Source organism: Eleutherodactylus coqui, chromosome 10 (genome assembly GCF_035609145.1).
Source record: "Eleutherodactylus coqui strain aEleCoq1 chromosome 10, aEleCoq1.hap1, whole genome shotgun sequence".
Taxonomy (NCBI): domain Eukaryota; kingdom Metazoa; phylum Chordata; class Amphibia; order Anura; family Eleutherodactylidae; genus Eleutherodactylus; species Eleutherodactylus coqui.
The window spans coordinates 66,042,807-66,062,636 of record NC_089846.1 but is presented as its reverse complement, the minus strand read 5'-3'; the positions used below and the strand labels follow the sequence as shown (position 1 = coordinate 66,062,636).

At 44.8% G+C, this 19,830-nt stretch overlaps 1 protein-coding gene across 1 annotated transcript in view; it reads left to right on the top strand.

Moving 5' to 3' along the window:
- The window catches only part of SHKBP1 (SH3KBP1 binding protein 1), a 36,581-nt gene that overhangs the window by 4,345 nt on the left and 12,406 nt on the right, over positions 1-19,830 (top strand). Inside the window, exons 2-13 of the mRNA XM_066581203.1 lie at positions 1,994-2,047; positions 6,439-6,484; positions 7,573-7,646; positions 7,748-7,806; positions 7,884-7,964; positions 11,004-11,174; positions 14,855-14,945; positions 15,633-15,823; positions 16,318-16,433; positions 18,060-18,147; positions 18,351-18,467; positions 18,590-18,760. Of these exons, the coding sequence (XP_066437300.1) occupies positions 1,994-2,047; positions 6,439-6,484; positions 7,573-7,646; positions 7,748-7,806; positions 7,884-7,964; positions 11,004-11,174; positions 14,855-14,945; positions 15,633-15,823; positions 16,318-16,433; positions 18,060-18,147; positions 18,351-18,467; positions 18,590-18,760 (1,259 nt within the window). The remainder of the gene's footprint in view (positions 1-1,993; positions 2,048-6,438; positions 6,485-7,572; positions 7,647-7,747; positions 7,807-7,883; positions 7,965-11,003; positions 11,175-14,854; positions 14,946-15,632; positions 15,824-16,317; positions 16,434-18,059; positions 18,148-18,350; positions 18,468-18,589; positions 18,761-19,830) is intronic.

The following is a 19,830-nucleotide window of genomic DNA, read 5'->3' as shown; positions in this document are numbered from 1 at the left end:
ACCGACTCCGAATACGCCAAACTAGGACTCGACTCTGCAGCCCTGCTAGTCGGAGAGCCACTAGTAGGTGTGAGGAGACTTATAAGGCCATGCAATGCTCCGCTGGGAAATTTAGTATGCAAATAAAAAATGGTACATTGCCTCTGTGGCGCCACCTATTGGAAGGCAGCTTTATTATAGGTCAGTGTCAGGCCTTCTAATAGGCCTTGTAACATTAATGGGCATATAATCCAAATCTAGAGTCCTCTCCAGAAGGTAAAGATCACCCTGTACAGACAGACTGTTTGAGCTTTTTGCTCATCATCTGAGTACAGTAGTTTGCTGGCTGACTAAGAGGCCTATGATGTAGGTTGGGTAGGGCACCTGTTGGTTATCAGGAGACTTAAGCTACATTTAGACGGGACAAACGTCGGGCAAACGATGCCCAACACTCTTCCCTATGTGTCCTTGCTCCCGTGCTGTTACACAGGAGCGAGTATCGCTGGTTCGCTCACAGAGCGCCAGCAGGATGGCGGGGCAGTGCAGGAGACTTCTTTCCTCACTCTCCATTGACATAACATAGCGGCCGTTCAGTACTGAATGGCCGCTATTTACACTGAGCAATCGGCTCATTGTTTATGCTGCATAAACGATGGACAATGAGCTGATCTCTCAGTGTAAATAGCGGCCATTCAGTACTGAATGGCCGCTATGTCATGTCAATGGGGTGGAGGGGAGTGAAGAGAGAAATCTCCTCCTGCCGCTCCGCTGTGAGCCAGCGATACCAGCTCCCGCACAGCAGCACAGGAGTGAGTATGTGCCGGGACGAGTGTCAGGCATTGTTTGCTCAACATTCGTCCTGTCTAAATGGAGCTTTATAAGGCCATGCATGCTCCTCTGGGAAACTTAGTATGCAAATAGGAGATGGTACAATGCCTCTAGAGTGCCACCTATTGGAAGGTAGCCTCAATATAAGCCAATAGCAGACCTTCTAACACACCTTGTAGAGTGACTGGATACGTTTCTTCGCACCTTCTATGTACTCTCCACAAGGAGAAACAATACCGTTCCTGGCCTAAATCATAGGCCTCTCACCCAGCCGATCACCTACTGCGCACTGATGAGGGGCGATCACCCCCAAACTGCTGTCTGTACCTGGTGATCTGTTCCTTCTGGAGAAGACTCTGGCTCTGGCTCTGGCTCTGGCCTTTTAGAAGGTCAGACATTGACTTCTAGGGACGCTGCCTCACAAGAGGTCGTGCTGAAGAGGCATTGTATGATCTCCCATGGAAGTCTGCACTATCCCATTCAGAGGCATCCAGTAAAAAAACAACCTATATTGTGCAGTATGTTTTTATATAGCGGCATCCATTAAACGTATATGTCCAAGGTTTCTGTCCTAGAACCTCTCAACAGAAACCTTGCACTTACAGAAGAATCAAAGTGTGAAAGGAGCCTTATTGTTGAGGGACCTTTCTAACAATTAGGGATTGTGGTGGACCCTCTTAAAGGGCCGCTTCGGCGAAAAGCTTTTGTCTGTTCCTGTCTCCCCTCACCTGATTGCCTATCACAGACTGAGGGTCTCCTTTGTGTATACTTCCCTGCAGTGCAGCCCCTGTCTGATACTTATCAGGCACCATCTTCAGAGTGAGATTGTTTTGATTTCAGTCCCACATCAATCCCATGATGCACAGCATTAGCTGATTCTATACCATTTTTCTCTTCTGGGGGGAAAACAGTTTAATTATCATTACCTTCTGTAGTCACCAAAATCAGCTACAGACCTTGCGTATACAGTCAGGAGGATAAGCTGTGATCTCCTCTATTATACCTGCGTGACAGGAGCTCTGTGATCATCATCAGTAGCTGTGATAGAAGTGTCTGTGTCCCTTTCTAGGCAGAATCAGTGGTTGGGGCATTTAATCGCATCACACAGCTTGAGAAAATTGCGCTGCTCTGCACATGCGTGACGTCAGTGTCTCACACCATCATAAACTATCCTTCTCATCCACAGGTTCAGCACCTCCAGGCAGACCCTGACATGGGTTTCAGACTCCTTCTTTTCCAGGTATGTATAATCTACATTTGTAGACCTCTTTATTATTGAGCTTCCCCCCCTGCTAGGACTAGTTCTGCTGAGAAGCACTGAAGCCACCTCATCTGGGCAGCAGATTGCAGCGACTGACCTGCGGCCACCATGACGCCCTGTACATGCAGCTGCCTGTAGAACCTAACACACTGTATATTATAAGTGTATGCGCTAATTCTTTATGGCATACATCTACAGAATACAATTAGCATGGATCCCCTCTAAAACTGCGTTCCCTCAGGAAGTATGCGACTCACCAAATTAGGCTTTCCAGTTAGATCTTGGATTTCTTCATCATTACTGATGCAATGAAGGGGATCTCTGAAAAGAAGCTTACGGGCGGACGGCAGCCGTTTCACTGCAGTTACTGGCGCCACCTAGCAGCTACGAGCGTGTGTCTAGTACTGCATCTTAACCCATTCACATGACCTGGCAGTACAGGGCAGACACAGAGGCATGCAGAGCACTGCATTAGGTGCTGCAGCTAGCACTGTGGCCCCTCCCTTCTGGTGATCACTCTTATCTCACGGAGGTCAGACCCGCGCTATGCACACACACGTACGGCCTATTCTGAAGGTAGCGAATCAATCAAAGTCAAGAACATCCCTTTAATAGAGTTGTCTGGGACTTCTCTATTGATGAACAGTTGATCAACGGGGGTCTGCCCCTTGTGATTCCTGCCAATCGCCTGGCCTGCTGTCAGTGTGGACTATGCTGAAGAAGCAGATGGCGCTGTCTGTTTTGCAGCGGCTCGATTTAGTACTGCAAGCACAGCACCCATTGAATTCAGTGGGAGTTGTGCCTGCAGTACCAAACGGGGACACTGTAGTGTTGACAGTGCTATTTACTTGAAATATAAGCCCTACTTTGAAAATAAGCCCTAGCTACACTACGTGGGGGAAAAAAGCAATACTCACCGAGCAGGCGCTTTTGGATCCCTCTCACTCCTTTCTGCCGTTCCTGCAGGCTTCCATGCAGTTGTCGGGCTTCAACAGACCATCTCTTGCTGGTAACAGGGTTGAAAATCCCGCCTCCAGCAAGATATTGCTCTGATTTGCTCTTGAGCGCCGCGCTCAGCCAATCAGAGCCAGCGCTCGATGCATCAATCACAGCCATTCATTGAATGGTCTGTGCTGACAACTGCACAGAAGCCTGCAGGAACGCCGGAGAGCAGCAGGAGGGACCTGGACGGCGCTTGCTAGGTGAGTATAAGACTCTGTGCCTCTTTTGGGGCTAAAATTAATATAAGACAGGGTCTTATATTTGGGGAAATACAGTATATAATTTAACCATTTTGTTTGCTGCTGGTGAAACAAAGGAGGTTCCAACAAATCCTGATAAGTATCGTCTGTCAATGTCGGAATGAGTGTTCCCCATTTTAACGTATCACAGAAAGGGAAATATAAAAACAATCAATCACTGGAAACGGACATAAACTTACTGATACAGGAGGGCAAACATGTGCACCAACCTCAGTATGCTGGCAGCCAAACAGCCAAATGAGGGAGCCAGTTAGTAGGACACCGATGGGACAGCCACTCACACAACCTCCTATATAGAGGGGGGGGGGGGAGGGGGGGTGTGGCTGCTTGGTGTATACTCCTTCACAGAGTAAATACAGAGTGGCAGACCATCCTGATACATGTAGTGCACCATGCAGACTAGCAACCCATTAATGACGCCATAATAGTTTGTCGGGTTGCCCTGTACCTCAAAAAGTGAGCCACATTGGTACAGCCACCCTGGGCTCCCCCGGTATTTAAAGCCCCACTGCATGTGAATGATAGATAATAAATGCGAGCTATTAGTTGGATTCTGCTCTCCTGTATCAGTAAGTTTTGGGCCGTTTTCAATGATTGTTCTCCACTTTACCAGGGCAGGAGGTGTTGTCTGGGATGTTTTGAGTGGGATGCGGTGGGAATACAATATGGATATAAGGCCCTGAGGGCCTTGGGAGCGCAAAATGCCTATTAAGGGCTAATAGGATATGTAGCACCTGGGGGTTGAAAATTGTGTTTGCGGTGCATGCCTGACTAGTAGGAATTTGTAGAAGTGTAATGGAGGTAATTCATAATTAGTCTGCAGCTGTCCAAATGAGAGCAAAGTATTAAGAGTAGATGGCGTTCCTGAAGTCTGTATGCCTCGACCTTCCCATCTATGGTCGTCTTGTAACTTGAGCATCTCTGGAAGTCCGGGATTTCGCCACAGAGGTGTATGTACGATAATGTCTGGCTTTACAAATCTGGAGACTGGCAAGATCCATTGGCCAAATCACAATTTGTGTATTGGGAGCATTTTACCTGAGAGCAGCGAGGGGATCTCCAACACGGGCCACAGCCCGTGGGCTTCTAGGTAGTGCGCCAGATGGGACTCTGAGTTGGGCAGGGCTGCATTTTTTTATATCGAATTTGGTGAGGCAGCCCTTTTTAACCCTTATTTGTAGTGTGTCAATTAGATAAATGTGATTGGTGGATGTCCAAATGTTATCTAATAGGATGCCAATCCTTAGGCCTCATGTCCACAGGCAAATTCGGATTTAAAATCCGCAGCGTTTCTCCCGCACGTGGATCTGCGCCCCATAGGGATGCATTAGACACCCACAGGTAGTTAAATACCTGCGGATGTCATTCTTCCCTGCAGGCACGGGTCCCGCGTGCAGGAAAAAATCCGGACATGCTCCATTCAGGCGCGGGTCTCCCGCAAGGGACGGCTCCCGCAGGCTTCTATTAAAACCTATGGAAGCCGTCCGGATCCGCAGGAGACCCGCGCCTGAATTAAACTCGCCTGCTCCGGGTGATTCAGGTCTTCTTTTTTCTTCGGCCCGGCGGATGTGCCCGGCGCATGTGCGCGGCACGCAGCCGGCGTGCCAAGCACATCCGCCGGACCGAAGAAAGAAGATCCGTCCACGACGGAAGGAGGACACGCATGGACCGCTGCAGGTGAGTTTATTCTTATTTTTTAGCATCGTGTTCGCGGGGCAGGAGGGACCAGCTACGGATTCTCCATGGAGAATAAGTAGCGGGCCTGATTTTCCCCGTGGACATGAGGCCTTAGGGTAAGAGCCTGATTACACAAAATGACTCATCGTTTGAACAGGGGAACGATGTCAGCGTTCGCTCGGGCGGCCTGTTTATACAGGCAGATACATCGCTGGCTCGTTCAAATAAGAAGTAGTTCACATTCACTGTGTAATTGACCGAGAACGACTGATGGAAGGCAGTGTAAACCGAACGATTAGCAAACTAGTCAACGATGAGTTTTATGCCTTAATAAAATGACCGATGAACCTGAAGCAAACGTTTTACGATTCAATGGTCGGCTGCATTTACACTGAATTATTGTCCAATTTTGCTTGTTTGAACGTTTTTTTGAACGAATCGTTCCGTGTAAAAGGACATTAAGGGAGTCGCAGTTCTCAGCTGGAAATGTGCATCTGCTCGTTATTAATATGAGAGGCGACAGAGTGACCGCAGCGTGCACACAAATGCATCTTCACAATTGTAAGTGACCTGCACTAAAATGTATAAAGGGCAGTTTACATGCAACGATTATCGCTCGAAAGCTATTGTTTGAGCGATAATCCTTGTGTGTAAATGCTCCCATCTTTCACTCTTCAGCTGAATGAGGATTTTTTTTTTTTAGGTGAGCATAAAATCCATCCTTCAGCCGAAGAGAAGATAACGCAGACCGCATGCTGTTTGCTGTCCATGGTGCTGTATTCTCCACAGAAGCGCTGATTACATTGTATTCAGCTTGCAGCCCCACAGCAGAACAAAGTAGCTGAATGCAGAGAACATGCTGTTCTCTGCATACAGGTCCTGGAAGCTCATTTACATGTAAGTGAAGGTGATAAGCTGCTAATGGACATTAGGTTTTGAGTGATTATTTTGCACAACTCACTATCTTTTTACCAATTATCTTTTGCGTGTAAATGGGCCTTAAGCGGAAAGTATTTGTAGGTATTTTGAATAATAAAATGAGCAGAGGGAAATAATCAGCATTTATATAAACTATGACCTCCATTGTCGCAGATAAAATCCCATCAGGAAGGACGAATATGGCGCACCTTCTGGCGCATTTCAAGCTGACAGTCATTAATCATAGCGTGTATGTCATCGGAAACGCGTCAGTAGGTGCTCCATATCTGTCTTTCCTGATGGGAGTTAATCTGAGACACTACAGACCACAGATCTAATTTTCCTCTGTTTCTCTCTCCACTTGTATCCTATAACCCCGTGTGGGTGAGCCAGCTCAGCTTTTCATGTTTTGAGTAATAGCGTGGATTGTCACATAAATGCAATGTTTGTGCGGCCTCCACTGACACTGATATTGGTTTTCTTTTTCTCTCTCCTCCTTTTCTTTTTCTTCAGCCTTCTTAGTGGCCGCATATCTTCTCTGAAGGATGAAACTGGTGCCGTAAGTGTCTGGAAGCTCTGCGTATTCTCATGTCACTGTCCATTTGGTATGGCAAGTCATTGCTACAGGCTAATGGCTAGAGACCAGTATGCGATCAATTGATTTGAGTATGTGACTGCAGAGTGTCCTAAAATTATACATAAAATGGTTGTAAACATGTTGTGGGCCTCAAATGTGACATAATTCAAATTTCACAGTAAGGCCCAATGTCCACTGGCGGATCTGATTTGTGGAAGATCCGCAAATCCAGCCGCCTATAGGGATACATGGGCGTCCGCAAGGGAAATAAAGCATCTGGATTTGATTTGAGGACCTTTTTGGTCTGGGAAAAAAAAATTGCAGCATGCTTTATTTTACTACGGATCCCACACAGACCGCTTCCCTTGAAGTCATTGGAAGCCGTCTGATCTGTGACCCGTCCGCAGTTGAATTACGGACAAGCCGCAGATTCCATGGGAAAGCAGAAGTTAAAAAAAAAAACTCCACTGTGCATGTATGGCGGTGGGCCACCAGCACTCCCGACCACATCCGCAGTGGAAAAAAATGAGGACCCGGACAGGTAAGTAGAACACCCTCAGTGTCCTGGCCGTGGGCAGGGTTGGATTCCGCATGCGACTCTGATCCGCTCTTGGACATGAGACCTACCCCTTCATGTGAACATAAAGCAACTATTTCTGGCAGGGGGCATCACGACATGGCAGAACAGAAAGTGTGGTGTGTACACTTGTCCTCGCTCACCAACAATTAAAGGGCGGTTAAACGCTATATGGCTGCAGAGTTTGGGGACCGTGGACCGTCCCTGATAACAAGACTGTGAACCACAAGGTTAATGTGACCGGAAGCATGCAAGAGTTGTGCTTATGGGGGCCATTACCATAGAGGGCCGCATGGTTGTCCATGCCATGGATAATGGAAGCAGAGACTGTGTACAGCAGCACATTGGAAGGATCAGATATAGAATCTTGGGCTTCTCTGCAGCAGTTCTCTTTAGCAATATGCAGCCTTATGCTGAGCGACCCCTCGCAGGACGCCGTTTGCATCTGTCTGATGAGACCCTTTTCACTTAGTGTTGTTTTCTGTTTAAACAGATCTTCATTGACCGGGACCCTACAGTGTTCGCTCCAATACTAAACTTCTTACGGACCAAAGAGCTAGATACCAGGTTGGTCTAGAGAGAGGCGGACAAGAGGCTCCTCTTATTGTCATCGTACATATATACTTTCTGTGTGTTTTTCTTATTTGATGTATTTTGCTGTTTTACAGAGGTGTGAATGGCTCCCTTCTGCTACATGAAGCAGAATTTTATGGGATCACCCCACTAGGTAACATTTTTTTTTTCTTGCTTTGGTGGTCGTATAAGACTGAAAGCATCTCGGCTAACTCTGTGCCTCCTCCTCAGTGAGACGCCTTCAGCTGTGTGAAGAGTTGGAGCGCTCCTCTTGTGGGAGTGTACTATTCAATGGCTACCTCCCCCCTCCAGGTAAGAGATGGCTTTCTGGCTTAATCTAAGCAGGGGCATGAACAGGTTAGTTGTATACATTGTGGCAATCCAATTGTTAGAGAAACAAAGTTGGCTGCTTCTCTGACTACTGATGCCCCCTCTGCATTAGTACGCATCAGTAGTCTAAAGGCTCTTTTGCACGCAACAATTATCACTCAAAATGAGTTCAAATGAGCGATTATCTTTAGATGGAAACGCGGACATTGTGCACTTTTTGTTTGAACGATGATTTTAAGGTTAACTTAAATCAATCATTCAGCCACTGAGAGATAAAGCAAACACATTTATCTTTCAATAGACTGCACACTGTTCTTCCCACGGCATGTTTACAGTAACCAGGAGAGAACAATATAATCTGCAGGCAACAATTCAGCTGCTTGCACAGCTGGGAGTGTGATTAAACACACACACTGGGCTCTGTAAACAACTCCTGGAGGCCCTTTTATGCGCAAATGAAGATGATAAAGTGTTAATGGCCATTATCACTTTATGCAAATTGCTAAATCTTTCAGTCTTTTGAAATATTATCGTTCCATGTAAAAGGGCCTTAAGGCGCTACATTTTGCCCTGATTGTCTAGTGCTGCTAATATCTGCAGCATTAGCCAATCAAAACAGTTTGTGATGTCTTGGGGTACTTGCACAGACCGACTATTGGCTGAAAAATTGCTCAAATAAGCAGTTTTCAGCTATTGTTGTCCCGTGTAAAAGCGGGACCTGACCAAGTTCTGAGCAGGAAAGTGCTCGTTATTTGCTACTCACTTTGTTTCATCTCACTGACTGCCTGTTCACAGTGAATGGAAGCAAGCTTCCGGAAAAGCATCCCTTCATTCACTGAACCACTCGCCCCTGTGTGAAAGCATGGGAGCAGTAGTTGCTGGGATGGCTGTTGGAAGCTGCAGCACTTGACATTTGATCCGTATAAAACTACCCTGAGGCTGCCTTCACACGGGTGAGAAAATTGCGCTAGATTTGTGCGTTGGAAGATGAACATATATGAACCCCCTTCTTTTGAATGAGGTTGTGCACATGAGCGATGTTTTCACGCATGGCACCGCGATGCAATGCAGGAAACAAATCACGGCATGTTCTATCTTTCTGCAAGCTCTCGCATCACAGCGGCCATTGTTTGCAATGGGGCTGGCAGCAGCATCACACCACATACTAGGCGCACTTGATGCCAGGTCTCCCATTAAAAACAATGTGAGAAACTCTGCAGTCCTCCATGATGGAGGATTGCTGCTTCTGCAAAGTGATGCAAGGCTGTTTTGACATAAATGGGGAATTCACATGGTGGGGAGCACGATATGGGTTGTAAATCACAGATCCATATCGCGCTCACCTGTGTGAAGTGAGCCTTAAGGTGCGTTTAGACTAAATGATTATCGCTCAAAAGAACAACCAAACACCTTTACATAATTGTGGATATTGAATTCATGTCTTGTGAATATAGTTGATGTATTACTTTGAGTCTTCTGAAGAGGCCCTGCCATGTCTTCTGACAAGCTGGATACCCTTACAGCCGTGCCCTGCTGATTGCTCTAGGGTTTTTATTTATTTTTTTATTTTTTTTGCCCCCTTTTCCTCCCTTTTTATCTTGGAATGGCTCCCGTTATTTTCAGAACCTGATATCAGTCCGGTATCAGGTGAGCAGTCTTTAAAAACCTAGTATAAAGCGCTGATGTTAACTTTGATTGACAGTGGGTGAAGGAAACTGTTCATTGATAGCAGATTAGCACTGGGCTCAAAAAGTAATAGTAGTCATTGTGGATGAATGGGCAAAGGGTCTGAAACAAACATAAGCAACATTTATCACCTGTAGACAGGATGGGTGATAATATATGATCACTAGGCTGGGGGGCTGACTGCCGAGACCCCACCAATCATAAACATGGGTGTCTTTAGTCCCATGTGTGAATGCTTTGGTGGTTATGCAAACACACTGCTGCTCTTTTCATTGTTTAAGGAACTGACAAAGATATACATGGTCTTCTGGGGGTGGGGGAAAGTTTTATCCGTAATTGTATTTTTTTCTTTTTCACTTTACCATTATTACTACCACTGTTACACCACTAGGGGGAGCTCACTGCATAAGGATTACAGCTGCAATTCAACTGTGCTAGCTGAATATAACTGTATTCTACAAGCTCCCCCTAGTGGTGGCTGCTAGGAGAAAGCAGAGTTTATAAGTTTCCCCTGCACTGGGCTACCAAGTAACTAAAATGTTCCACTATTAGATGTTTGCTCTCAGGATGTACAGATTTTTAGGAGGCACGGACGGTAAAGCTGTATTCACACAGGCAAATTTCATGTGCAAGTGCTGTCCAAGTGAGGGATGGATAGAACTCGCACAGACAAAAACCCATTCGTTTGAATGGGCTAATTCATACGTCATTTTACACTCGGACAAATAGCCCAAGCTGGAAAAATGGGGACCACATGACAAAAAGAACTAGAAAGTGAAAAAACGTGCATGAAAATAGATGTAAAAAGTGGAAAACATAAGGGAAATGGTCAGTTTCTCACTGACCAAAATTACGGTCGCCTGTGCGAATACAGCCTTAGGACTATTTCAGACGACCGTATATCGGCTTGGTTTTCATGCCGAGCCGATATACGGTGTCCTTGTCTGCGGGGGGGGGGGGGGGGAGGGAGGATTGAAGAGCCAGGAGCAGGAACTGAGCTCCTGCCCCTTGCCACTATTTGCAACGGAAGGAACAGGACGGGGGCGAAGCTAAGCGCTAGCAATTAGCTCCGCCCCCGTCTCGCCCCTCGTATTGCAAATAGTGGAGAGGGGGCGGGAGCTCAGTTCCTGCTCCTGGCTCTTCAATCCTCCCAACCCCCCCCCCCCCCCCCCCCCCCCCCCCGCAGACAAGGACACCGTATATCGGCTTGGTGTCAAAACCGAGCTGATATACGGTCGTCTGAAATAGCCCTAAACACGTCGATGTGATTAATACTTAACCATCAAGTAGTTTACCATAACTTGATTTCTACTCACAAAATATTTTGTGTTTCAGTCTTTCCAGCCAAAAGGAGGAATCGGCACAGTGTGTCCGGGCTGCAGGTCAGCTCCAGAAGTGCGGGGAATGAGCGTGCACCTGTTCGCAGGAGTAACACTATGCCCCCTAATTTGGGGGGTGCTGGCATTCTTGGACGCTTGTTAGAAGAGAGGACGTTTGGAAATGGAGGTTTGTTTCATAGTGTCTATTTTATAATAGATATACAGGCATATATCTTGCAGAGGTGCAGCTGTATATAACCAGTGTATGGATCCTGACTATCATGAGATGGCTTGTACACATATATTACAAGGATGGTTTCCATCAGAGAACTTCTCTCACAAGTGTTATACAGGGTGTTCTGTTCAAACCTCTCACATTTCAGTCAATAGGATGGATTTAATTAGCACCAGATGAGTTTGGTAAGTGAGACTTTTTGTCTCACTTTGAAGTTCTTGCTCATTACACAGCACTACGGCTTCATGAATGGAAATGGTGATTCTGAAACGGCGTGCACAGACAGCGGTGCTGTATGCCGAAACAGCAAATTTAATAATCTTCAGTGCAAAGGACTTACCAAAAAGTGTACAGAGGAGATGCATCTGATGGAAACACACATGAATTGTATTTCCAGAAGGTTCTGGTGCCTGAAGGAATATTAAAACAGTCTGGAGAAGCCTGTCAAGTTGTTTCCAGTGAGAAAGTGGATGAAATTTGATCATTGTTTCACAGATGTTTGAGGAAATCAATTTGCCAAGCATCAAGACAATTTAACATAGTTCCAATGAGAGTGCATATAGTTGTACATAAACGGCTTCTTATTTCAAAATACTAACTAGTACCTGTCCGTGAGTTACATGTGATGATGTCACCAGGGCTCTGAGCTTTGCCCCTGATCACATGACTATGATGTCATCACAGGTCCTAAAACAGCAGCCGTGTGCTTACAACTCCAATCCCTTTCACTATATTATATTAGTAAGTGACGCATTGCGCCACTAGAAACACTGGTACTATAATTGCTAGAATCTTTATAAAGTGCTCATTGGCCAAGGGTTGAAGCCAGATGACAAGCCGCATAGACAGGATTTTGCTACCAAAATACTTTTTCTCTTTCGTGTCATTGGAGGACACCGCAGACCTAGGGTTTTACTACTGCCACTAGGAGGCAGACTCTAAGCAAGAGTTTGGCCTTTCTACCAGCTATAGCTTAGTGTCGGTAGGAGGCAGACCTCCTGCTCTGCAGGTCTTCTCGGCTAGTTTTATTTTTCCTTTTTTGCCTCCAGTGGGAATCTGGGAGGAGCTAACTTTCCTGATTTGTGTCTGATGCAGCCTTAGGGACACTGATGCTCCCTCTTCCAAGAAGAAAAAGTGGAACAGCGCAGCTCTAATACTCTGTTAACCTCCAGCCATGGGGGTCACCCAGTGTATGAATGCTTCTGTAAGAAAACTAACTATGCTTCTGATAGACTATGCTAACATTACTTACTCCTAATGAGCATCAGACCATCGTATTACCTTCTCCGTGGACATGGTTATCTACGTTGCTAAATGCTGATTACTAGGTCGTCAGGCTGTTTAGGCAACAGCTTTCCTCTTTTCCCTCCTATGGAAGGGTTACTGCATATGGCCACCGTACAGTTACACGATAATGCAGTAAGTGCCAGTCTTCCACAGCTTCCTTTTACTACTATGATCACTCAGATTTTGCTGGATATTTAACAGCTTATATGATCCCACTGGGCGAGCTGATATTTTGACTGTCCCTGCATGACTGACTTGCTGTAGAGTCCCAACTACTGGTCACCCGACAGCTGATTTCGTTATATCCTTAATGCTGCACTAATAAGTGTGTTCCATGCTTCTCCCTTCAGAGGTGGAGTAGTTCTGTGTTTGCAGGTTTCCTCCCCTGCTGGTCGTATAACTGACGTTGATGCACACTTATTGTCAATCTTATTTGACAACGTTTTCTTTCTTCTATAAACGGTATTACTAGCTAGCCTGTGAGCAAAGGGCAGCACAGTGGCTCACACTACACAACGGGACGGCACAGTCCTAAGCTCTACCTCCACGCTCTTGATGTTTCCCTTCAACTTTTCCAGTACAGACTCCTCCTTCATGATTGTTGCTCTGGGACCTCAGGCCACTATTCTGTCCCTCAGGCATTAGATTTGTTCGATCCTCTCTCACGGTCAGTCGTGGGTTGCTACAACAATGGCTGCCCTAATCACTCAAGGAAGGGCTGTATCCACATTGCCATGTTGAGGATGCCCATTATCTGTGGTGGATTACTTACAGAGTCCTAGCTCTCTTCACCTCTTACATTTCTTGATATCAGGTTGGTGCAGATCAAGGCTCGTTTTCACCATAGAGTAACCATAATTGCTATGTCCTTTGCCTTGAGCGAGCGCAATGATCCTGCAAGTTGCCTTTTTCCTTTTCCTGAAGGTCAAGTTCTAGCACTTCCTTCAGTCCCCTCAGATATCTGGTCCCTCTACAAAGTTTGGCCTGCATGTTCAGGAGCACCTTTCACTAGTATATATTTTCTCTTGGGATATTGTTCCTCTCCAGAAGGGCTTGCTGGCACATGAACCCCCCCCCCCCCCCTTCCCTGGCTCCTATTCACCCTATTATACTCTTATCTTCTGGTACCTGTTGTAAACCTAGGGTACTGTCTCTTCTGATAGACAGTCCCCTGACAACAGAGAATCCTTAAGCGCTTCAGCTTTCCTAGTTACAAAGGCAATTCCCAATCCTCGCCTGTTGTCCTAGGTTCTACAGAATGTATTTCCTTGCATCCTCTGTTACACCTATCGCTCACTCTGGCCCACAAGTGACGACCTACTGCTTATGATCACTTTTGTGGATCTTTGTCCCATCCGTTGCAGACTGCTCTTGAACCTCCCAAGATCTTGCTGAGTCCCCCAATGACACGGACAAGAAATAGGATTTACTGTAAGTAACAAAAGTCCTGTTATTGTATTAACATTGACAGTCCCTTTCCTTGAAAGATCTTGTTCAAATATGAAAGATAATATTTCACGTCAAGATACGTCAATCGACACAATGTGCCCTATGGGGAACCAATAATTCCCATGTCTACACTACAGAGAACATGTCCAAGATTGCTCCACCCCAAACATTCAATTTTGAGCTATGTAGGATAGGATTAGCTTCGTTTTATATTTTTTGGTGAATGTGCAGTAACTGGCCACGGATACCCTGACATGTTGGAACATTTCCTCTATCCCCAAGCAGCCGATCTGCAACCTGACATCTTCCAGAAAAATGGGGCGCCTCCATATTAAAGTATGGATGCTTGGAGTTCTCTCAGTAATGCCTTTCCAGATCACTGGATTGGATGTGGCTGACCAATATGGTGGCCGCCTCGCTCACCCGATCTTACTCTAGGGTTACATGAAGGACTGAGTATTCCTGACTACAGTATATGATCTCCCAGATTTGTGAACCTGCATCTGTGATACGATGCTACTGTAACAGTGGACATATTGGAGGAAATGTGGCAAGAAACTAAGTATAGACCGGATATTGTTTGTGGTACGAATAAGGCACATGTATAGATTAACTAATGTGTGCAAAAAAAAACAATTTTTACATTCCCTGTAGTATGCATTTTCTTACGATTTTTATACTTTCAAATCAACAAACTGATAAAATATGGGAGGTTTGAGTGGAACACCCTGTACATTAGGTGGCATTGATGACAACCTTCATAGATTACATAGTAATATTCCCTCCTGTTTTTTTTTTTTAAATTTTTTTATTTTTGTGGAAAGACGATAAAAACCTTTTAAAATTTCCTTTTGATTTTGATACCCCACTTAAATATATGACTTGGTCTATTTTAGGGCTGTCTGGAGACCCTGGCATGGTTCGAATAATTTGCGGACATCATAACTGGATTGCTGTTGCTTTTGCTCAGTTCATAGTCTGTTACAGGTAATGTTATGGAGGTATCAAAAGAAATCTGAAGCCCCGTTTACACACTGATTAATGCTCAAAATTTGCTCAAACGATGTCTTTTGAGCGATAATCGTTGCGTGTAAATGCTATCCTCATTTGCTTTTTGTCGGAACAATGATTTTTAGTTGAGTTTAAAATCCATTGTTCGGCTGGGGAGCTGATAGCAGGGACCACACGCTGTGATTCTCCACGTAAGTGCTGATAGCATTGTATTCAGCGGCAGAGCAAAGGGGCTGTATGCAGATAACAGACCACCTGCTGTTCTCTGCATACAGCTCATGGAGGCTCATTTACATGCAAATGAAGCTAATAAACTGCTAATGGGTATTAGTGGCCATTATCAGCTTATGCAAAATGATCGCTCAAACTGTCATCCTCCCTATCTTTTGAACAAATTTTGAGCGATCATCTTTTCGTGTAAATGGGGCTTTAGTTTTTTGTCATAAGTGGTATACAACATCAGTTGGCCATAATCTATTGCACATTAGGTCTTACTGTCATTTCACACAACTTCATGTCATAAAGGTATGTCAGACGTTTATACTTGGGCTCTGAGCTAGAAGTCATTCCCTTACGTTCTTAAGGATAAATAATGAAGTGAAAATGTACATCTCAGGGTCTCTGGCCTTTTATTTGTCCACCATAATGATTCTGCTTTTCTAGAATGAAAGAGACATCTGGGTGGCAGCTGATTTTCACAAGCCCTTGTCTGGACTGGGTGATTGAGCGGGTAGCTCTTAATGCCAAGACCATTGGAGGATCCCTTGGAGACAATGATAAGATGCTCGCTGTTTCTTCCTGCAGTGAGATTATCTTGTGGGCGATCACTGGTGATGGCACAGGAAGTGAAATAGGTGAGACTACAAGCATATAAAGCACTTATAATTAAGGTACTTTTACATGGAACGATTATCTTTCGGATTACCTCGACCCAGCGATAATCTTCATGATTGTCATTCAGTGTAAATGCGTGCATCGAACAAGAACTTGTTCACTTCCGTTTTCGGCATGCAGAACTGAATGACGTATCGTTCCATGTAAATAGGCAGTCGTTTGCTTATGTGCTGCTTACTGTGAATGGAGGCGGGGCGGACCGGAATGATCCTTAGCCCACTCCATCTCCATTCAGTCAGCGCTGCTTGTTTCTGCATAGGAATGATTATCACTGGGACAGCCTGTCAGACATCTGTTGCCCGACCGATCGTTCCATTTAAAAGCACCCTTAGCTCTGGGAAATGTGTTGACTTCACATTTGCTAGACTTTTCCCAGCTATAATCATTGCATTTCTCTAGAGAAGCGCCATGTTGGGATGTTGCTAGTTACTAACATTGTAGTTATCTATTATAGGTGTGTTCACACTTGGGGTTCCGGCAGAAGCCTTGTTTTTCGTGGGAAATCAGCTTATAGCCACCAGCCACACAGGCAAGATAGGAGTGTGGAATGCAGTAACCAAACACTGGCAGGTGAGATTTCTACATTGCATATTGGGTTATGATGCTACTTTGCCCTTTAAAACAGCAGCCAGATGTGCAATGTGGGTAGGTGCATGTGGAATTGTTGCACGCCTGTCCACACATGCAACTCTTAATCTACAAGTAGTAGATTGTCTCTCTAAAATAACCCCTTTCCAGATACTCTATAAAGGTGACCATACACATTAGACTAAAGTTGATGAAACCGGAAAGTTTGAATCAAAACGATTGTTCTTTAGATGAAATGTAACAAGTTATTGTCTTAGCTGACCAATGGCAAACTGTCATCTCTGGAAAGAAATCGTCCATGCTTGATATTTTTTTTTCGATAGTCCGATTAAAGATCTTTCGTTTTCATGAAAGATCTTTTGTTGAAAGAACAATTCCCAGAAAGATCATTTGTTCCTTGCCATTGAACATGTAAGGCAAGTTTGAGCGACTGCAGTGGCCAATCTAGGCTAAATGGGTATGGTTGCATTCGAAACAATCATTCACTAGACCATCGTTCAGGCAACAATTGTTCAACTATCAACCTACTTCTGTCTAATGTGTATGGCCACCTGAAGAGCATATGGACTCATAGGGGTTGTCTGTGGATCCTGTGTCCATGTATTACATGGATAGCTATTAGAGATGAGCGAGCATACTCGCTAAGGGCAATTACTCGAGCGAGCATTCGCCTTAGCGAGTACCTGCCCGCTCGGAAGAAAAGATTCGGCTGCCGAAGCGGTGAGTTGCGGGAGTGAGCAGGAGGGAGGCGGGGGGGGGGGGGGGGGCGGGGGGGGGGGAGAGCGAGATCTCGCCGGCACCCGAATCTTTTCTTCCGAGCTGGCAGGTACTCGCTAAGGACAATGCTCGCTCAAGTAATTGCCCTTAGCGAGTATGCTCGCTCATCTCTAATAGCTATTCATTTAAAATGACCACCATGTCAAATGACATCTCTTCCATAGCAGCTGCTACAAAGCAAATGTTCATAACTTTTCCTAGCAATAACAGCTGATTGGCGGAGACTTCAGAAGGCAGACTTGCAGCAATCAGCTGATCACCAAGCCAACTTCATTTCATAAGAGGGTTTTCTTCATGTGATAACCACTTCAAGGATATTTTCACGTGTTGCCGAAAACCCACAGCCCTAAATGGTGCAGATTTCGCCTCTTTTATTTGCAGGAGTGAAACCTCAGCTGAATATCCACAGCATAAATTAACATGCTGTGGATATAAAATCCACTGCATAGATACATTTACACTGCGGCTGTTCTTTGTAGCATGTAGATTGGTTTTGTAAAATTCCATCCACAATGCTTGTATCCTAAATGCTTTGAATTTTCAAATTTTCTGGAGCCCACTCTGCTTTGGAAAATCCACAGCATTTACGACCCTTGTAAATAAGCCCTTAAGTAAACTTTCTTCAAACTTCAGATAGAACTTCATGTGGTTAAATGACATTCCTCTTATGTTGTAATAGAAGACTGCTTCATAGCAGGTTTGAGACCAAATCTGTCATTGCAAAAGACTATAGTTTGATCTCCTTAATTAGTTGCAACTCTAGTCCAAAGATTGTCATATTTTCATTATTACCCCTTCCCTGACACTGCCTGCTTCTGTATTCTGTGACAGATCCAGGATGTGGTACCTATAAACAGCTATGACACGGCAGGATCCTTCCTTCTGCTTGGATGTAACAATGGGTCCATCTACTATGTAGGTAAATGTCTGATGTATTTTGCACCCCTATGATGCACACCCAGGTTTGTCTTGAGCTGCAGAAAATCAAATCCAGTCTTGATCTATATTCTGCGAGTAACTGTGACTACTTATTTCTCTACTAACTAATCTGTTACTTTCCACTTATTGTTTTCTTTCATCTCTATGTGATTATCTTACATTCCACCTTTTGTTTTTCCACAGATGTCCAGAAGTTTCCTTTGCGCATGAAGGACAATGATCTTCTTGTTACAGAGCTTTACCGTGACCCCTCAGAGGATGCCATCACTGCGCTCAGTGTCTATCTCACACCGAAGACAAGTACGCCCCCCCCCCCCCCACCCAAAGTCTTCTAACTCCAATTCAGTTCTGATCTATCTGCTCTGCGATATTCCTCTCTTTGTTAAAGTCACCCATGTGTCACATTTCTCCTTCCTGTGCAGGTGACAGTGGTAATTGGATTGAAATTGCATATGGCACAAGTTCTGGAGTTGTCAGAGTTATAGTTCAGCACCCGGAGACTGTTGGGTCTGGGCCTCAACTTTTCCAAACCTTTACAGTTCACCGTAGCCCGGTCACTAAGATCATGCTGTCAGAGCGACACCTCATATCGGGTAATTTTATTTATTTTTTTGCATGCACTAGGAAGCGCTTATTAACCTTTTACCTGTGGATTCATATATAAGATGTGACCTCAGGGGATTCATCACTTGCTTGGGACCGCCATCTTTTTTTCACAAGACATTTTGCACACGCTCAACAACTTGGTCCAATACCAGACACATTCAAAATTGGCTTCTACTGGGTTTAGTGCTTCAATGCAGCAATTTTCATAAAGCATAGGAACAACAAACCAAATCCTGTCCGTCTGGCCTCTTGCTATACATTTAAGTGTTTGCCAGGCCTAGCACCTCAAAACTTCACATTCGCATAGTCCATAAGTCATCTACCAGCGCAGTGTAGAGTAGTAGAAGAGAAAAAGTGGTGACGCAACCCCAGTAGTGTATGGAAATCTAAATGGAGGTATAAAATGTGGGAACCATGTCCTCATTTTGAAGGGTGGTACGCTAGGGATTGGTTCCAGAGACACAGTGAAGGGGCCTTAAATATAGAAGGTGCAACCAATTCCAAGTAATGTTATAACCAGCTGGGTAGATATAGTTTATATTTTCCTTGTCTATATAGTCAACAATCTTGGGCATGTGGCGCGACCTTCAGGCATAATAGAATTACATAAGATTGTTTATTCAATAGAGAATTTTGGCAATAAAAACAGCACGTATAAATGTTTTGAGGGTCAGAAACTCTATCTTTTCTCCTTAGGGAGAGCACCTAGACAGTGAGTGAGGAGAGTTAAAAGGCCACTCATGCTCCTCTGGGCAATATACTAATAAGGGAGTTGGACGTATTGTTTTATCTCTCTTATTCACATGTTTCAAAGTTTGGTGAACCTCTTCCGTGTGTGTGTGTGTGTGTGTGTGTGTGTGTGTGTGTGTGTGTGTGTGTGTGTGTGTGTGTTCCAACATCTCATATCAATGTTGCAATAAGGGGTGACATGGGTACAAATTAGTAAAGGATACAATGTAGTCCAGATAAATGATATAAATGTGAGCATGAATGGACACAAACAAAGGAAAAATAAAAACCAAAAATTCTAATAAATGTTTTCATAAGATATCAGTAT